This window comes from Vicugna pacos, chromosome 3, assembly GCF_048564905.1.
Source record: "Vicugna pacos chromosome 3, VicPac4, whole genome shotgun sequence".
Classification (NCBI taxonomy): Eukaryota; Metazoa; Chordata; class Mammalia; order Artiodactyla; family Camelidae; genus Vicugna; species Vicugna pacos.
In genome coordinates, this window is record NC_132989.1 from 88,427,419 (window position 1) to 88,445,836 (window position 18,418).

General features: G+C 36.3%; 1 protein-coding gene across 2 annotated transcripts in view; it reads right to left on the reverse strand.

Annotated features, from left to right (window-relative positions):
- PARP8 (poly(ADP-ribose) polymerase family member 8) overlaps window positions 1-18,418 on the reverse strand; it is a 157,769-nt gene that overhangs the window by 16,243 nt on the left and 123,108 nt on the right. The window contains exons 16-22 of one of the 2 annotated variants that reach the window (XM_072958710.1): window positions 14,486-14,578; window positions 8,133-8,258; window positions 6,811-6,876; window positions 4,259-4,326; window positions 2,442-2,490; window positions 1,203-1,315; window positions 511-583 (exon numbers count right to left, since the gene is read on the reverse strand). In XM_072958710.1, the coding sequence (XP_072814811.1) occupies window positions 511-583; window positions 1,203-1,315; window positions 2,442-2,490; window positions 4,259-4,326; window positions 6,811-6,876; window positions 8,133-8,258; window positions 14,486-14,578 (588 nt within the window). The remainder of the gene's footprint in view (window positions 1-510; window positions 584-1,202; window positions 1,316-2,441; window positions 2,491-4,258; window positions 4,327-6,810; window positions 6,877-8,132; window positions 8,259-14,485; window positions 14,579-18,418) is intronic. The other variant, XM_072958711.1, reaches the window with a different exon arrangement.

The following is an 18,418-nucleotide window of genomic DNA, read 5'->3' on the forward strand; positions in this document are numbered from 1 at the left end:
AAAATCAGCTGCATGAGGAGGAGGTGGGATGCTGGAGATGAAAGGCGTAAATAAAGACAAGGACCACACCCATGACATCCTGCCCAAGTGCCGTTCTGGGGGCTGAAAAACAGCTGGCTGAAGGCTCTTTGGTGTCCAATCTCCACTTTGCTTCTTCTTAGTCCTACCTTTTCTTCTGTTCAAGTATTCACACTGAGGCAGTGCTCAAGTGTTAGATTAGCAGAGAATTTGTGTATGGTTTTACTTTTTGATTGATAATTTTTTTCTACTTAAGGTCAAATAGTGATTTTACTATTTTCTCATAGGAAAACTCAATTTTCTTTTTCTTTTCATCTTTATATTTTGCACAGATCAATTCTGCTTCACTTATTTTGTGAAAATTACTTCTGCCTAATTTTTTAAAGCCCACATGCTTCCCTTTTTGCAAGTAAAAACATAACAACAGGACTGCTTACCGAACTCCAACACTGAAGAATAATGAGGTCTCGTTAAAGCATTCAGAAAATTTACCTGCAGTCGTGTATTAGAAGCAACAACCAGACCATTTCTCAGGATGGAGTGCCAGTTTTCAATGTGTGAGCCACTAAAACACAGAGGAGGGGAAGGAAAAAGCAAAAAAAAAAAAAAAAAGACCTTTTAAAAAAATTTTTTTAAATTGAAGAATAGTTGATTTACAATGCTGTGTTAGTTTCTGGTGTATAGCAAAGCGATTCAGTTATATATATATATATACACACACATACATACACACACACACACACACACACACACATATATATTCTTTCTCAGATTCTTTTCTATTATAGGTTATTACAAGGTATAGAATATAGTTCCCTGTGTTATACAGTAGAATCTTGTTGTTTATTTATTTTATATACGGTAGTTTGTATCTGCTAATCCCAAACTCCTAATTATCCCTCCCTCTCCTTTCTCCTTTGGTAACATGACTTTGTTTTCTATGTCTGTGAGTCTGTTTCTGTTTTGTAAATGAGTTAAAAAAAAAATCAAAGATCTTTTAATGTGGTCACAATATAACAAGTCATGGTGCCTTCTCAGAGTTCTCTTTCCCAGTGAAGTGTCATACAGTGGACTAGCCAGTGCCAACAAACTACTAAAAGGATGTCTTCTTCCTCATACATTTCTGAAACACTGAGTGTGGGACACAGTAATGGGGACCCCCCTCAACAGCAAGCCATACTCACTGAAATGCAAAGGTGCTTCCAAAGAGTTTTTTAGCAGCTCTAAAATTGGATTCTTTGGCTGGTGGACTGCTGAGAAGAAGAAACTGATGTGGAGTGTGCATAAACTTCAGTTGCTGCCATTTAAAATAACGACACAGGAAAATATGTCAAATTTAACTTATAATCAGGCTAATGATAATTTCAAATTTTACTGGTTTAGGAATTATCTAGTTTCAAACCATAATAATTCACATTAACAGGATCATTCATTTAAAAAAAACTTCTGCATAAATGATAAATCACATGGAATTGCTGATATGAAGGGTAATTCTTTAGGCTAATGGAAAAGGAATAGGAGACAGACAATCCAAAGTCATTTATATTTAGCTTTGGAATACGCTATGTAATCACATTCAAGCAGATCTGCCTTCCTAATTACATTTCTTTTTGAGACTTTTATTATTGAATTCCCTAAGTATCCACTAACTATTCAGCTGGGGAAATATCTGAGAGTTTGTTAAGCAGAAAAGTTAGTTCAAGATTTTAAAACTACAAAAATTATCATCATCATGCTTTATTTGCATATATTTATAAAAACTGGAAATTGCCTACATTCAAATTAGAGTTTCCTCCTTTGTTCACGGGAAAAAAGTGAAAACAGAGTCTTTTGGATTAGTTGCTTGACTATGTTTTCTAATTGCTGCCCTTTCACTTAAGAATATATGTACTTTTATAGGTATCCAACATACAGGAATCTCAGAGTTTAGAGAGTCATAGGCAGGAGAGCTGAGATTTCAGATACTGCTCCTAGGTGAAGGTAAGACCTGAAATCAGAGTCCATTAGCTCTTTCTTTATTTTGTAAGCGTATTAGGCTGATAAAGTAAGCTATCTGGAAGCAATATCTTCTCCGATATAGAAAAGTGAAGCTGTGCCAACACCAAACCGATGATAAAAAGCACATTACCTTTTTCTGGTCAGTCTCAAGATAGTGTTCTTTCTATCACTTGTGGAATAACTAAATGATTTCATATTGACTCGTTTACTTTAAAAGTTCAAGGCAGCAGCCTGAAATTGAATTTGATTTCCTGAGAAAACTTGGGGCTAGGGCACATGGTAATTTCAAACCGAGTAAGAATTAGGCGCATCCTGAGTTTACTTCAATTTCCTGGAAAGGCTGCCTAAAAAATCACAGGGGTCCATTCTCCCGAGTAATAAGTACTCCTCCCATTTCTGTATGTAGGTGTGAAAAAACAACTTACCCTGTTAACTGGCAGTTTCACAATATGTGACCTATTACTTGAAATAACCCTGAAATTAATTAAAATAATCCATCAGTCACAAACGTATGCCAAATATATTTAAAGTTTTTTCCTCAGTTGGCAAGTGATTCAAACTTATTTCTGCTGTGACATCAACTGAGTAATAATTTTATTTAATTACATCATTTTGCTTTGCTTCCTGAAAGAATTTAAAGAGCTTATGCAATAAAAAGATAGTATTTTAATCTGAGAAAACACAGAAGTAGGTCTTTAAAACCTAAGAGATACACTCTTTAATAACCACAACCTCAGATAGCAGGAAAATGAACATTCATGAACATACTTTCAAATAATGATAATCCAAATACAAAGATTAGAAATTGATTCATACATCTGCTTCCTTTCCAACCTCCTACACTAAGAATGGATTTTTATAAATATCTTTTTATGTAACTATTTGAGGATCCTTGTGCATATATATATACACACATAATAGTTATATACAGACTGTTATTTACCATATGTAGACAATGATGTTGAGAAAATAAAAAATTCAGGTATCTGAAAGAATTGTTTTATGCCTTTTAGTACAGAAAATAATAATTAAGGAAAGTTGTAAAACATGTTGGTAAATTTTCTTCTCTTCGAAAGGAGAATGACTAACAAGCTGAAGGAAATGATCACAAATAATCAAAAGTGAACAATCAGGCTTGACTGCAGAGAACAAAAGAGATAAGATATTTGAGAATTTTACCTTTACTTTTGAATATGACCTAATGTGAGAATTTAAAAAGCTACAATAAAAACTATGTGCTATTTCATTCAATTCGTCAGAATTTTAATAATAAATTATAAAAGATATACAGAAAGACTTCTGAAACCTAATTTTTGTCATGGTCTAATTAGGCTAAATTATATCTGTTTTGTAAAGTTCTGCCTAAGTCAAAGTTTAGTAATTAGAATCATGAGGTAGCCAGATTCTTTCCCCCTTGGCCCATCTTCACGTATTAAAAAAAAAAAACAACAACTTCCTGGTTGTAGCATGGAATACATACGTATTCAGACCAAACTCTTATAATCTTTACATTTGTATTACTACGTGACAATCATGGTAAATTCCAGAGTCACTGAGTTAGCTGTCAGTGATTTTAAAGAGAAGTATATAAAACCCTTTTAGGTATGGTGAGTAGATACTACTGTTTTCTTTTTGTAGATGAGAAACCAGAGGGCAAATTATTTGAAGTAAGTGTTGAACCAAGGTGAGTTCTCAACCCACCTCTCAACTATTCTTAGTCTAACCGTCCTCCTGGGATCTAGGACCCCTGGTGGACCAATGCTATGGCCTCACCAGGCTTGCCCTGAAACAGTGCAACGTCTGCGGTCATCAAACGGACTTTACCAAACTTACACTGTCTTTGTTCAGGGAGTAAATGATATAAAACATACACTGTAGAAAGATTTTCAAAAACTCAGTTAGTTTTATCACTTGGTCTTCATTAATGAAAAAGGTAAATGAACCAAAACAGCTTCACCATGTAATCCAGCCAAAGTTTTTAAAAAGTATTGACAACAAACTGCTGTCAACCGCACGGTCTATCCGTGCAATGCATATGACAGCATCTTCTTCCCCGTGTGATGTACAAGTTTTAATTAAAGCGAGAGTCATTAAGGACTCTTGGGCTGTAAAATCACCAGGCCTTATAGGCTTATAGAACTGTAGCACTGCAGGTCTTCTAAAATAGGCTCGCCAGCTCACCCCCCAAGGCAGGCAGTAGAAAATGATGCTGTTTTCATTAAGAGGAAGACTAAATTTATACCATTGCAGTAAGGGATGAGCAAGAGGGTCTTGTTTATCCATCTGCTTCTTGATTTCCAGATATGGTGCCTGGAAAAAAAAGTCATTATACTCCGTGATTTTTCTTAAAAATTCTTTTTTTTCCTTTTTAATTTTCTTTCTTGTAAAAGGAAAATCGGATTGAACACGTATGTCTAATCCAGTTAAACCCAAATAGTTGCCGTTGTGACATGGTAACAGCAATCATTACCTTAGTTGTTTCTCCCTAAGGCGACATGAACTCTGAACTCCCATGCAGCACAGACGACTTGCCTGAACACTTTGCTAAGGGGCTTGTTCAAACTGTAGCCTAACTTCCATGCCCTAGGCCACGTCCCCCAGACCCCTATTGGGTCTTTCCTCAAGAAAACCCAGAGCTGCCAAAACACAGAAGGTACTAACCCACACCACCAACCTTTCAGTAATTCTCCACTTGCCCCCTTGGAATTGTCCATTTCTCCAGAAACCCCTATTTTCAATTCTCTGTAGCCCCTTTTCGTTGATTCTCTGTTCTCACTTTAAGAACCTCAGTCCCTTCTGTCTTATTTGGAGGTGAGCTCAGCTCATCCTGTGAGTCTCACTCCCCTACTGCAGCACTCCAATCAATCTGTGCTGCCACCTTCGTCCAGTGTCTGGTTTCTCTCGGACATTTTCAACTTTTAACTAACGTGAACGCAAAACTTGTATTAGCTACAATTCATGCTCATATCTGAGGGTAGATCTGACTTCGGGTAGATCTTTACATGAGAAAGTTGGGCAACATTTACATAAGAGATGACCCCTTCTCTTAAAAATATTAATGGAATTCACCCAGCCAATTAACCTTTTCATAGAATAAAAGGCAATCTGTCTGTGACAATTTAGGTCTATCTATAGGGCAGGACATTCTAGAAAATAGGACAGTACAATGTTATATTTATTTGGAGAGGTTTAAGGGATTTGACACGATAAAACCTGACAGCATCTGTATGAAGTGTACCCTAAAGGAAGATGCGGCATTACTACTGACCATCTTGACGGTGAAGAAACAGACGCATCAAGCAATAAAGCAACTTGCCCAAGGTCACAGGCCATGTCACTGATGAGCAAATTATACCACATGGGCTTCCAACTTCTTAAGCTGACGCTCAATCGTCTCCATTGCCTCCTATTAAAATAGCTTACACATGACCCAGAATAAAGGAAGCAGCTCTTAGCAAGGAATTGCTCCCAGAGTCAGAGTCTGTACCTATTTTTAAATCCAAGAAAGATCTGGATGTAGGGTATAGTATAAATACCCTATACCAAAGTCTTTGGTGATAAAAATGTTTACTTAACTCTGTAAGATACTGCAATAGGTTCTTTTTCCCCTTCTAAGTGGAAATGCATTGATTGCTTTCTTTTCCTTATATAAATAACAAATACTTGTTTGAAAAGGAATTCAGATAAAGTAGAAAGGGCACAGAAAAAATGCTGGAAAGGATGATGGTTTTTAGGCAAATAACATAGCTTGTGAACTAAAGGATCTCTCGTTTACCACTGTCTGACACATACTATTTGTTGAATGAATGAATGAATGAATGAATAATCGACTTCATGAATAAATAACTATAGAAAGAATCAAGAATCAAATTTGGGAATGTAAAGATGTACTTTGGGGGCACATCTGCAAATGGAGCAGCTGTGATGTTGGGGGTGGAGGGAAGAATGGAACAGAAACTCTGGGCCCCAAGACTGGAGGGCTCAGTTCCCTTCCCCCAAGAAAGGCAACGACCCAGAGTAATACTTATGAACCTGCAAGGGCCTCTAGGGCAGCGCAAGCCTCGAAAACACCATATGCAAACTGAACTCATAATGTGTGTTGTTGTCAATTAAAGATGATTAATTTCTACTTATAAAGATGAGCTTTAAACCTCTCCAAGTCTTTGGCAGTGGAAAAGCCTCAATAATTCAATAGGATGTGCTTTTCCCAGTGCTGGACTATAGCCCAGTGATATATTAGATTTTTACAATAAACCCTGATCCTTTCTCATCAAACTCTTCCACCAGAATCTCCCTAATGGTCAAAAATATCAGCTCATACTCTCAAGGAGCCTGGTGTCTTCCAAAGTTGTTTTGAGATTCTTGTGTTGTATCTGAAATGTTTGTGTCTACTTTACATTTAATAGAATATTTGTTTTTATTTTAACATTAAAATGCTGCTTTGACATTACTACCATTAATTAAAATTGGCAATCTAGGAAGACAGAACCACATTTAACCTTTGTCTTAAGATATTGTGACAAATTCTTGCCTGAGTTTTGAGAGCAGAGCATTAGGATTATAATTATGCAGTTACCCTCCGAAGTCACAGTGGTAGCATACCAATACACAGATGTAATTTAATTAAAACACCCTAGTACAAAACAATTTTAATTTTTTATGATTTTAATTATACTCTTCGTAAAACAGAACAGCCTACACTTCACTGCCTGGCCAGTACTCTCAGATATTTTAAAAATATCAGTTCACTCAAGCGAAACTGAACTGTGCAAGACCACAAGATGATATACTTACTTGTGTCATTTCTCTAATAGAAGTTATGCTATCCAATGCTTTCATCACTCGATCATAGTTCTTCTTCTGTTAGAATGGGAAGAAAAAATAGTATTTTGCTATAAGCCTTTGCAAGTCTGCACGTTACTAGACAAACATATTACTTCTGTACCTGAATTTTCCATCAGGATCAATTTGAAAGCAATGACTGTGTTGCGTACAGAAAAGGGAAGCCTTTAATAAGATGGCCAAGGACACAGGATTTATGACTTAGTCAGAGGGAAGGAAAAATGAAAACACTGCCAGTTCTAGCGTAAGTACGTGAAGTCATGTTCAGCCTGCAAGGGACCAACTATAAATACAACAAAGGGATTAGGCTCCTGATTCTCATGTTCAACACTAAAAAGTTAAGCCATGGTGAGTAAAACAAGCACAGAATCCTTCTGAAACACAAAAGTCCACTTTAAATCTGACAATTTCGTTTTGCTTTTATTTTCTTTTGACTGGAAGATTATTGCCAAAAAAGTGTGACTAAGGCGTGTGTAAATGACTCTATACACTCAACTGATAATTCGTTTTTAAGCACACTGTAAATATGGGCACTGTTTCCACTTCTGAAGAAAAGAAAGTTTTCCGAGGAAGCTTTATGTAGTCACTGTTTCTATAAAATGATTTCAAGATGAATAATAACAGAAACGAAGGCAATTTTGGCTCTCATGCAATTTGAAAACTGTGCTATTTCAGAAGAACTCTGCTAAGTCACCATGAATATTTATAAAACTGTTTTCTCGAGAAATGCCAGTTGACCAACAATATGAATTAAACTTTCACTAACCTTCGGATAACTGGGGAGGGAGAGAAGGGAAGACAAGGAGGGGTGAAATAAAAATACAGAAGAAAAAGAAAAAGAAAAACGTCCCTTTACCCATGATCCTTAAAGTTACAGTGAGATTACAGAAGCTGGAATCTCAAAACATACATAACAAAATTAAAATAATCATACCAACCATTATAAATCAATTTATTAGAGCTATTTACCTACCTTCCATGCAGATGGGATGTGTCAAGATCAGAATGGGTCTAGTTTCATGAAGATGAAATTGTAAAAATGATTTTAAAGGAGAAAAGAGGAGGGGAAGAAACAGGATACATGAAAGACAAGGTGGAAGTAAATCAAGTTTGTGGAAAAACAATCATATTTACTAAATGGATACAGAGTTCATGACAGGTCATGGACATGATGACACAGCGGTTTAGGTAAGAAAGAAGAAAGCTAAGGGAGACTCAGCTCTCAAGGACCAGCAAAGGGAACTTGGGATTGGTGTGTTTGGGTGGCTACTCACCCTGGGGTTGAAGGCCAGCATCTGAGGATCGTTAGGATCTACCACCGAAGGGTATGGCTCGAAAATGACAACTTTTCTAGGAGATTCCAATGCAGACCTACACATGGACACTAGTAGATCTACCACCTTGAAATACATACATAAGACAGTTACTCTCCTTCAGGTTTACCCAGTGCTTTGCCACTGTTTCTCCCTCTCGTGGTAATTAATTAGGAAGGATTTCAGGGTTGCACTCAACCTCTCGAATCTGTAACTTGTGGCTTCAGCCCAAATTTGACCAAACCTGACCCCTCATCTAAAGTAACTAGTATGTGTTGCTTCCAACTACTCCTGTATTAATGTTATCTTTACTACGTCTTGGTCACGAACACATACTACGTGCTAGCTTTCTTGCAGGCTCTCTGCTAAGACAGTGAACAAGACAGGTTCTGGTTCTCGTGGACTTTACATTTCAACAGAGAAGATACACACTGAAAAAATCAGTTAAATATAGCCTTAAAGACAGTTTCGGGTGGTGTCAAATGCTTCAAAAATCAAGCAGGCATTAGAGATGAAGGCCGTAGAGGGTACTGTTTTAGAGTGGCTAGGAAAAGTTTCAACGGAGATCTGAGTGAGGTGGGGAAGGGGACACGTGACTGCCAGGGGAGAAAGCACTCCAGGTGCAGGAAACTGCAAACATGAGTCTGACAGGCTCCCAGAGCAGTGCATCTCCTGACGTCATCTTACTTCTTCCCACCCTCCTCTGCCAAAGGCCATTAACCATCTCTGACTTGCTAAAAATGATGGCTTTATTCCTGTCTTCTTCTATGATTACTCTGCACAATTTTCGAAGAGGCAGTACTATGTAGCAATTAAGAGCGTAGCTCCCCTCCCTAGTTTGCAAAACAATGTGCTCGACGCTGTCTAAATGGAGAGAGCTCACCACAACATATGTTATCTACAGTGTGAAGACAAGAGACCTCATGATGAAGCAGCTGACTTAATCTTTATAGTGAAAGATACTTCCATAAAGCTCTTAAACAGGCATTTAAAAAATGCTCAGTAAGAACAGGGAGGTTTTAGACCCCTGTGGTTAATGAGGGGGCATTGGGACCTCCGTGGCAGAATGCCAATAGGGCTCACTAGGCTGTGTGCATACTCACAGAACACATTCACCCAATCACAGCATCCAGAATTTCCAGTGACCTAAAATCACTAGCAATACTCAAGCCACTGGGTACAAGATCTATAAATAATACATCCCAAAGTGCACAGACATTCACACCCACAGGGCTCACGCAGAAAAGAGTAGCACTGAAACAGCTCATCACTTTCCACCGCACTTGCTCATTTATATTTGTGAGTGTGTGTAGACCTGCAATAAACTGGCTTCCAATCAACAGATATGCTAATAAGGACACAACAAATCCCTCCTGATTGTTCTCCTGTCCCACACTCGCTCCTTATATCCCAGAAGGATGCACCTTAACCCAGATACAAATTGTTTTTAGCATTATCTGGTCTCCCAATAAAAGTAAAACCCAAGCAAGAATTCCTGAAAAAGAAACATCAGTAAGATAAAATAGGCTTTTCTGAAACTTTCTAGGAAGAGAGAATTGGCACAATCTTACAAAACTCTTAAAAAAATTTAATGGTATAGTATCCACTTGAAGCTTCGTCAAAGTACACATCCTTCACGTATGTGGTCAGATGCTCTCTGACAAGGGTGCTGGACCACTCAATGGGGAAAAGACAGTCTCTTCTACAGATGACGGTGGGAAAACTGGATATACACATCCAGAAGAAGGAAGTTGGATCCTTATCTTACACCGTACACGAAAATTAACTTAAAACAGAATAAAAATCTAAACATAAAACCTTAAACTATAAAATTTTTACAAGAAAACAGGAAAAGCTCCATGACACTGGATCTGGCAGTGATTTTTTAGGTATTACAACCAAAGGCAACAAAACCAAAAATAGACAACAGTACTATATCAAACTTAAAACTGTTCATGCATCAAAGGACACAATCAAGAAAGCAAAAAAGCAACATGGAATGGGAGGAAATATTTGCAAATCATTTACCTGATGATAAGGGGTTAATATCCAGACTACATAAAGAACTCCAATAACTCAACAACAAAAAAATCAAATAACTTGGTTTTAAAATGGGCAAAAGAACTGAACATACATTTATTTTCAGAGGATATGCACATTGTCAAAAAGCACATGAAAAGATACTCATATCACTAACCACAATGAGATATTGCTTCACAACTATTAGGATGGCTATTATTAAAAGAAAACAACAGAAAATAACAAGTATTGATGAGCATATGGAGAAATTGGTATCCTTGTGCACTGCTGATGGGATTGTAAAATGGTGCATCCACTATAGAAAACAGAATGGAGTTCCCTCTAAAAGAACAGAAATTTCATATGTTCCTGCTGGAAGTGACAATCCCATTTCTGGGTATATATCCAAAAGAATTCAAGGAAGGATCTTGAAGAGATATTTGCATACCCATGTTCATAGCAGCATTATTCACAACAGCCAGGAGGTAGAAGCAACCAAAATATCCACTGATGGATGAATGGATAAACAAAATGTGGTATATACATAAAATGGAATATTATTCAGCCTGAAAAAGGACAATTCTGTCACCTGTTACAAAACGGATGAGCCTTGAGAATATTATGCTAAGTGAAATAAGCCAGTCACTAAAAGTAAAATACTACACCTATGAATCAAATTCACAGAAACAAAGTAGAATGGGGGCTACCAGGGATAGGGGTCGGGGGAAGATGAGGGTACAGAATTTCAGTTCTGCATGATGAAGAAGTTACGGAAATCTGTTTCACAACAATGTGAATATACTTAATACTACAGAACTGCACACTTAAAAATGATTAATATAGTAAATTTTATGTTGTGTTTTTTACTAAACAGTAAAAAAGGTACAAATGATACAATAATAACCTGAATAATGTTCCCCTTTCAATCAAATTCATATTAAACAACTTCTTCCAAAAGCTTGAAAACAATGAAAACTACCCCCAAAAATGTATATGCCCTGTTTTGCCAATAAATTCACAGTGGACTTAGTAAGTTAAAAGGCAAATAATGGATGCAGGGGTAGAGTATTTAGTTAACAGAATATTTGTGTTAACATGTCCTAACCCAGCTTCAAAGAAATAGTGGAAGTACCCTGGCAAAATTACGTGCTGTCTGCCAAAGTTTCATACTCCTTCCTTCCAGGGTGTAGCGCTACTGCCTGGAAGCAACGGTTCTGCGAGAGACACTTCCACACCTTCCGTCTGTGTCAGGCCACAAGACTAGTTTTAAACAATGGGAAGTGAGTGGAAGGGGCTGAGCTGATGAAGAAAAACAGGTGCTCCTTCCTTCCTCTCTCTACCATATGGAAGACAGCACAGCCACATGGCGGGCGAAATCCAGTTCCCTCAAACGTCACGCAAAGTTGCCCAAAAAACATTCGAACCGAACAGTGGTGCTGAGTTAGAAGTCTGTCTACTTGAGCCACTTACATTTTATGATTTATGTGTTAAAGGAGTTAACGTCCAGAATCTCTGAACAAAGAAAGGCTTATATTACATGATCTGCATTTGTATGCTAATTTTCCCATGGAATAAAATGATATACCATGAATTCTGGAAAAGAGGCAAATTTAAAATTGTAGACCAGTGGCCTTTCAAACATTTTTCTTTTTTTTTTTTTAAGAGAATCGTGTATGAGAGCCCCAATACATAAAAAAAAACAAAATGTAGCTGCTGTTCTGGTGAAAAAGCAATATGTGGAGGCCTGGAATCCTAGCTGCTGAGAGGCCAGCATCCCAGCCCAGCCTCCTGCGGGCTCCGTTCCTCTAAGGAACGCCCCTGAAACCTCCAGAACTCCTCAGAGCACCCCTTAACATGCAGGAGTCCACTGATGCAACAAGACTACAGAGATACTGTTTCTTTCTATTCAGGAAAACAATCCATTCCCATGTAATCTCTAGGATTATAACCAGAATATTGGGTTATGTTTTTTTTTAATTTAAAAAAAATGTAAAAGTGGTATCTCTTTTAAAGTGGTGAAAAGAATATTCTGCTTTGAGAATTCACTAAATTCTCTGACTTTTTGAGCATTCACCTTTAGAGCTGAATCACTAAACTGATCTGATCGAGTACTATCATTATCTAATCCAAAAGTAATTTCTCTTTAAGAACCATTATTTTTAGAGATGTATTTATAACAAAGTGGGGGGAAAAGCACCTATTAGTCTATCAACCTAGCCTGTTAACACAGTGATTTTCCTTCTAATCAATTATCTCTTATTTCTAGGCTTTGCTTCCTTCCCTTTTCAAATTACATGACAGACAATTTACAAAAATGCACAAATATTAACTCTAGTACTTGAAGAATTCTATATATATACACATACATATCCATGTAAATATACATGTACGTGTATTCATACACAAACTTGTGTAAAGTTTATTTTTACAGAGCTACAAATAGCATATAATAAAGTATCTTTTTGTTTGAGCAATATTAATTTCAAGGGATGAGAAAAACTTACACATGTGAAAAAAAAATGGATGAAAAAGATCACGATTCACCATGATCAGATATACTGGAGAAACCCTCTCCATATAGGCTAGTCATTTTCTTAAGTTTCAGCAATTCTCAGAGCTCCTAATATGCAAATATGTGCATGTTGTGTGTAGGGACAATATTCAGCTTTATTTTTGAAATTTATTTTAATCATGGAATCATTTTTTCCCATATCATATAATCAATGTCCTACTGTATGCATTATTTTCATTTATACCTCATTATATCACAAATACTGTCCTTACTATTTCATCAAGTGGCTGCATCTCAGTTGAGTTCATTAGTGAAATAACTTGGTTAAGGGCGTGTGAATCCGTGAGCCCTGGGCTGTCGTGGCAATGCTTGCACCTCCGTCTAGTGAGCTGCCTGTTACATAGCAGGCATTCGATACGTACTAAAAGAATGACCTTGTTTGTCGGATGATCATTTTTCCTACCCATCTTTGTCAATTTTATAAAATTCTTTTACATTTAGCTCCCTGTTGATTTTTAGTGAAGCTAAATATTTTCTCATGTTTCTTTGCTAATAATAGGTCCATATTTGTGAATTGTGCATTCCTTTCTTCTATTAATCTGTTAGGGTTTCCATGTTTTTCTTCTCAGTTTTTAATAGCTTTTAGATGTAATTAAGCTTGTAGAAAAACATGCTTTTTCACTGTTAGCTCTTAGTGCTCACTATTTTTTCAAGTAAAAAATGTAAAGTACATATGGACTCATATCTGTTGATATGTTTCTTTATGATTTCTTGTACCTGCATAAATGCACGAGCCTGCTGCACCACCTGTGCTGTGCATGCTTAATTTGACTAGCCTCTAGTTTTATATAGAATTTTTAAGCAGAAGCTTCCTTTAAGCCATCAGGAATCTTGTTTTGCACACAGCTTTGCACACAGAGCTAAGCTGGTTTTTTCCCCATGTTGCAGGTCATCTGTTCTCACTTCACTAAACCATTTTTATTTTACAACATGATGAGATACTTCTTTTAATATTTATTAAGTGTACTTATAACTTGACCTATTTTGGGGATAATCTGCCTTTCTCCTCTCTGCCAGTACCATATTTTGTTAAAACATCATAGGATTACATAATATGGTTTCGTATACAGTTGGCCAAGTCTCCCTTGATTAACATTCATTATTTTTTAAGCTTCTGTAATTTTTTTCTTACAGATTTATTAGTAATTCAGTCAGGTTCTATAAATGAACAAAAATTGATTGAAATTTTAATGAAATTGCATGAAGTAATAAATTCTGGCATCTTTACAATCTATTTTTTTCCCTTCCAGAAACATGGCAGGCTACTCTACTTCCAAGTTGTTTATTTGTCTTTGTATCTTTCTTCCTATGTCATAAATACTGCTGTTGTAAAGTTGAATTCTCTCTTTTTATTGTAGGTTCTGCCCATTATCTTTTTACCTAAGTTTTAAAAATAAATTGGCTCCCACTTTACTGCATATAACTTCACGAATAAATTTTACATAAGGCATGTGTGCAAAGGTTTGAGTATCTCAACTGTACCACGTAAGAAAGAAACGCAATTATTTTTCAAAGAACAGAAAATTGGTTTAATTTCTCCTCTTGGGCAATTGCAAAAGGACAAAACTCACATTAGATAAAGTTGGCAAGACTTAGCTTCTATCTAAAAATATCAAATGCTGGTTTGCTTTTCTAATCTATCAACAAACTAAGAAGTTAACTAGTAGATCAGAAAACATTTTTCAAATCAATATATGGACTAATCAGTGTCAGGTGTTACTACCTGAGCTCCAGTTGCTATTTCATCAGCAGCTTCATTCATGACTCCCAGGGTTTGAAAAGCAAATACACACAGCTCTCGTTCACACACGGTAGGCTACAAAAGAAAGGGGAATCCAGTCACCATTTTTCCTCATCTTCCAATTCCTAAATTAAATGTGTAACATTCTTTATGTGTATAGAAAATGCAGTTTTAGAATGTTAAAAAAGAAGAAATGTTATATAAATGTTAATTTACAACAGCCAAGACATGGAAGCAATCTAAGTGCCCACTGATAGATGAATGGATAAAGAAGATGTGGTATGTATAAATACAGTGGAATATTACTCAGCTTTAAAAAAGAATGAAATATTGCCATCTGCAAGAACATGGATGGACCAAGAGAGTATTATGCTAACTGAAATAAGTCAGACAGAGAAAGACAAATACTGCATGATTTCACTTATATATTGCACCTAAAAAACAAAACAAATGAACAAACTTAACAAAACAGAAACAGAGTCATAGATACAGAGAACAAACAGGTCATTATCAGAAGGGAGGTAGGTGGGGGGATGACAAAAATAGGTGAGGCAGACTAAGAAGTACAAACTTCCAGTTATCAAATACATGAGCCACAGGGATGAAATGTACAGTGTGAGGAATGTAGTCAGTAATAATGAGTATCTCCGTATGGTGACAGATGGTAGCTACACTTTTCGTGGTGATCATTTTGTAATGTAGAGAAACATTCAATCACTATGTTGTGCACCAGGAATTAACAAAGTGTTGTATGTACATAGGCAATTATACTTCAAAAACAAACAAGTCCATAGAAAAAGAGATCAGATTTGTTACCGCAGGCAGTGGGGTCGGGGGAGGAGAATTGGATAAAGGGAGTCAAAAGGTACAAACCTCCAGTTATAAAATAAATAACTACTAGGGATATAATGTACAACATAATTTGTTTGTTACATGTGCAAGTTGATGGTAAATCCTAAGAGTTCTCATTACAGGGAAAAATACTTTTTTCCCATTTTCTTTTATTTTGTATTAATATGAGATGATGAATGTTCACAAAACTCACTGTGGTCATCACTTCATGATACATGTAAGCCAAATCATTATGCTGTACACCTTAAACATATACAGTGCTGTATGTCAATTACATCTCAATAAAACTGGAGGAAGCAAAAGGGAAGAAATACCACTCTACTTAAAAAAATTAAATTTCTAAATGTAGGGAACAATTAGTAAATAATCATTTAATGATATAGAGTCACACTATGATAAAAAATCCATTTCAGTTAGTTTTAGGCACTTGCATTTGGAATGATTTAACAATAGACGAAAGTATCCTTAAAAATGGAAAATCCATCTCACCTGCTTAATACACATTTGCACATGAGATGTATAACAAATAAGCAGATACCTCAGCTGGTGATCTACTGAAAAATGAGGTCAAACCCCAAAGCTGTGTAAACAAATTTACAAAAGAGAGTTCCATTTCTTCCTAGGTAATTTGCTCTGGAAAAGATAAGCATGACTCTGCTTACTTGCTACCCAGCTCTTGAAAGATTGGTTTTGTTGCGAAGACTTTTGACTTCAGTAACCTCCTGAAGTCAACGGCACTGAAATATACACTCTGCAATTGCTTTGGAAGAGCTCTCATCTTTCAAATCTAATACAGTGTCATCTGTTTGATTTATCTTATCTCCCGAGTTACATTGCATTAGGTAGCTGATGAAGCCGAACACGATGCAGCCCGCGGTGCCCAGCACAGCAGACAGACGCATTTGTTAGTGCCACTGCTCCTATGCTCACTCATTTCAGAGGCGGTTTCATCTACTGCTTAACTAGTAGGCAAGGATGGCCCTGTGCCGAGCATCCTTTTCGTTCACAATGAGCCCACACGGTGGCTTTGTAGAAAAAACGCATGACCAATCACGCAAACATTTCTGATTGACATTTCCCCAAAGAGAATTTTTGGAAAAAAATAAATTGGTATATTTCCTTTGTCAGCCTTAAATGGACAGTCTGATTCCATTTCAGAAACACCAGAAAAAACTATCTTTGGGAGGAAATTAATTAGAGAAAGTTCTTCATCCAGACTTAAGTTATATACTGCTGTGTATGTTTGGATATACTCTTCAACTTCCGCTACTTTTACTTTAGTGTTTAGCCTATTCTTAATCTTTTGTGTGTGTGTGTTTATCTATGTGCATATATGTTTCCACCTCAACTTCCCCCACTGACACTGGGTTTTTTGTTCACTTTCTGGGAATATGGTGTGGTCTGAAATTATAACAGCAGCCATTTTATTACACATTTACTATAGTGTCAAATGCTGCACTAGTGTTTGAGTACAGTGAGACTGTATACAAACAAGACTCTAGGGGAAGATCAACCTTGGAAATCATAAAAGGCCATAGGAATTAATTCTTATATCGGATACCCAAAGTTCCCTGAGGAAGTAAACAGAGACATGGAAGGTACTTTGTTTTAATAACACTATTGCCAAATAAGCATACACTTTTTAAATGACTAAAATCCATCAATTTCAAAGCTGAATAACAGGATAAGGCTCATTTAGTATATATAAGTAATGCTTGGCTTTTTTTTTTATTTGAATCTTGGACAGCTAATTATACTTATTTTGAGATCATTCAAATATATACACACACACACACATATATATATATATACATACACACATATACATATATATATACACACACACATATATATATGCATGTGTGTTCATACTCATATTCCAGGGGATATAATGGTAGAAACTACCTTTTTGGTATCAAACTGTTGCCTTAAACAATATAAATGAAAATGAAACAAAATACTCTGCTATACTATTTGCACATGAGATGTATAAAAAATAAGCAGATACCTAACCTGGTGATATACTAAAAAATGGAAGATAATTTTTTGAAATTTTAATATTCCAGCAGCACACTTTGTCCCCAATCCTAGGTATTCATGTGCCAGGCTGACTTTGTCTCAAACGATGTTTACCAATTTCGCCCAGACCTCCTATGCTTTACCATGGGTCACAAATGAGTAATAGTTCAATGTTCCCTGCGATGCTTTCTCCCACGTTACTGTTTCATCCCCCTCCCAGACGTGTTTATATATTCAAACTTCTAAATCTCCAAATCACATGGACTTACCCACTGACCCATTATTTTAAACAACAAACCTACATTCCTAATGATAAATTTATGGCTTAATTACTTTACATACACTTTTTTTTCTTTCTCACTGTTTTTTTTTTTTTTTTTTGGCTAAAAAATGGCCTTTCTTCCCATAGTCAAATGTGCAAGGCTTATTTCTAGGAATATCCTGTTACTGCAGCTGTTTGAAGAAGGAAATCAGGTACCCTAAAAAACTTGCTTTGCAGGGAGAAGAGGAAATTTGGCTATTATACTGAAAAATTCGAAGTAGAACTACATATTGCATTCTTATAAAAATAATTTTATCTTTCTTTCTTTTTAAAATAGCAACTTCTGAGGTAGGAATATTGCAAGTAAGTTACATACTATACTAACACCATACTAAGTAAATGCCAGTGAATTTTTATAATAACAGTTTTCTACCTAGCACTCATTCTGACTAGATTGCTCAACAGCGTATTCGAGACATAAATGAGCTTAATTTTGAGATAACCATTTGCCAACTAGTTTTTGCAGATTACTACTCCTCCCAGGTTTATCTACATTTGAGGGAGGTTCACAATGTCAACACAAGGTGGCGCACTAAAAGTTCGCACCTTAATTAGTAATCAAGATTAGATGTCTCACTGCTCACAGAAAGGACATCTTACTCAAGGAAAGAAACTGATTCATTCCTTTTTAATAAAACAAGCAGTTATATTGTAATTAGTATTCTCCCATACTGAGCCGACTGCCAGCCAATCCCCTGCCCCCAACAAATTCTGCTATACCT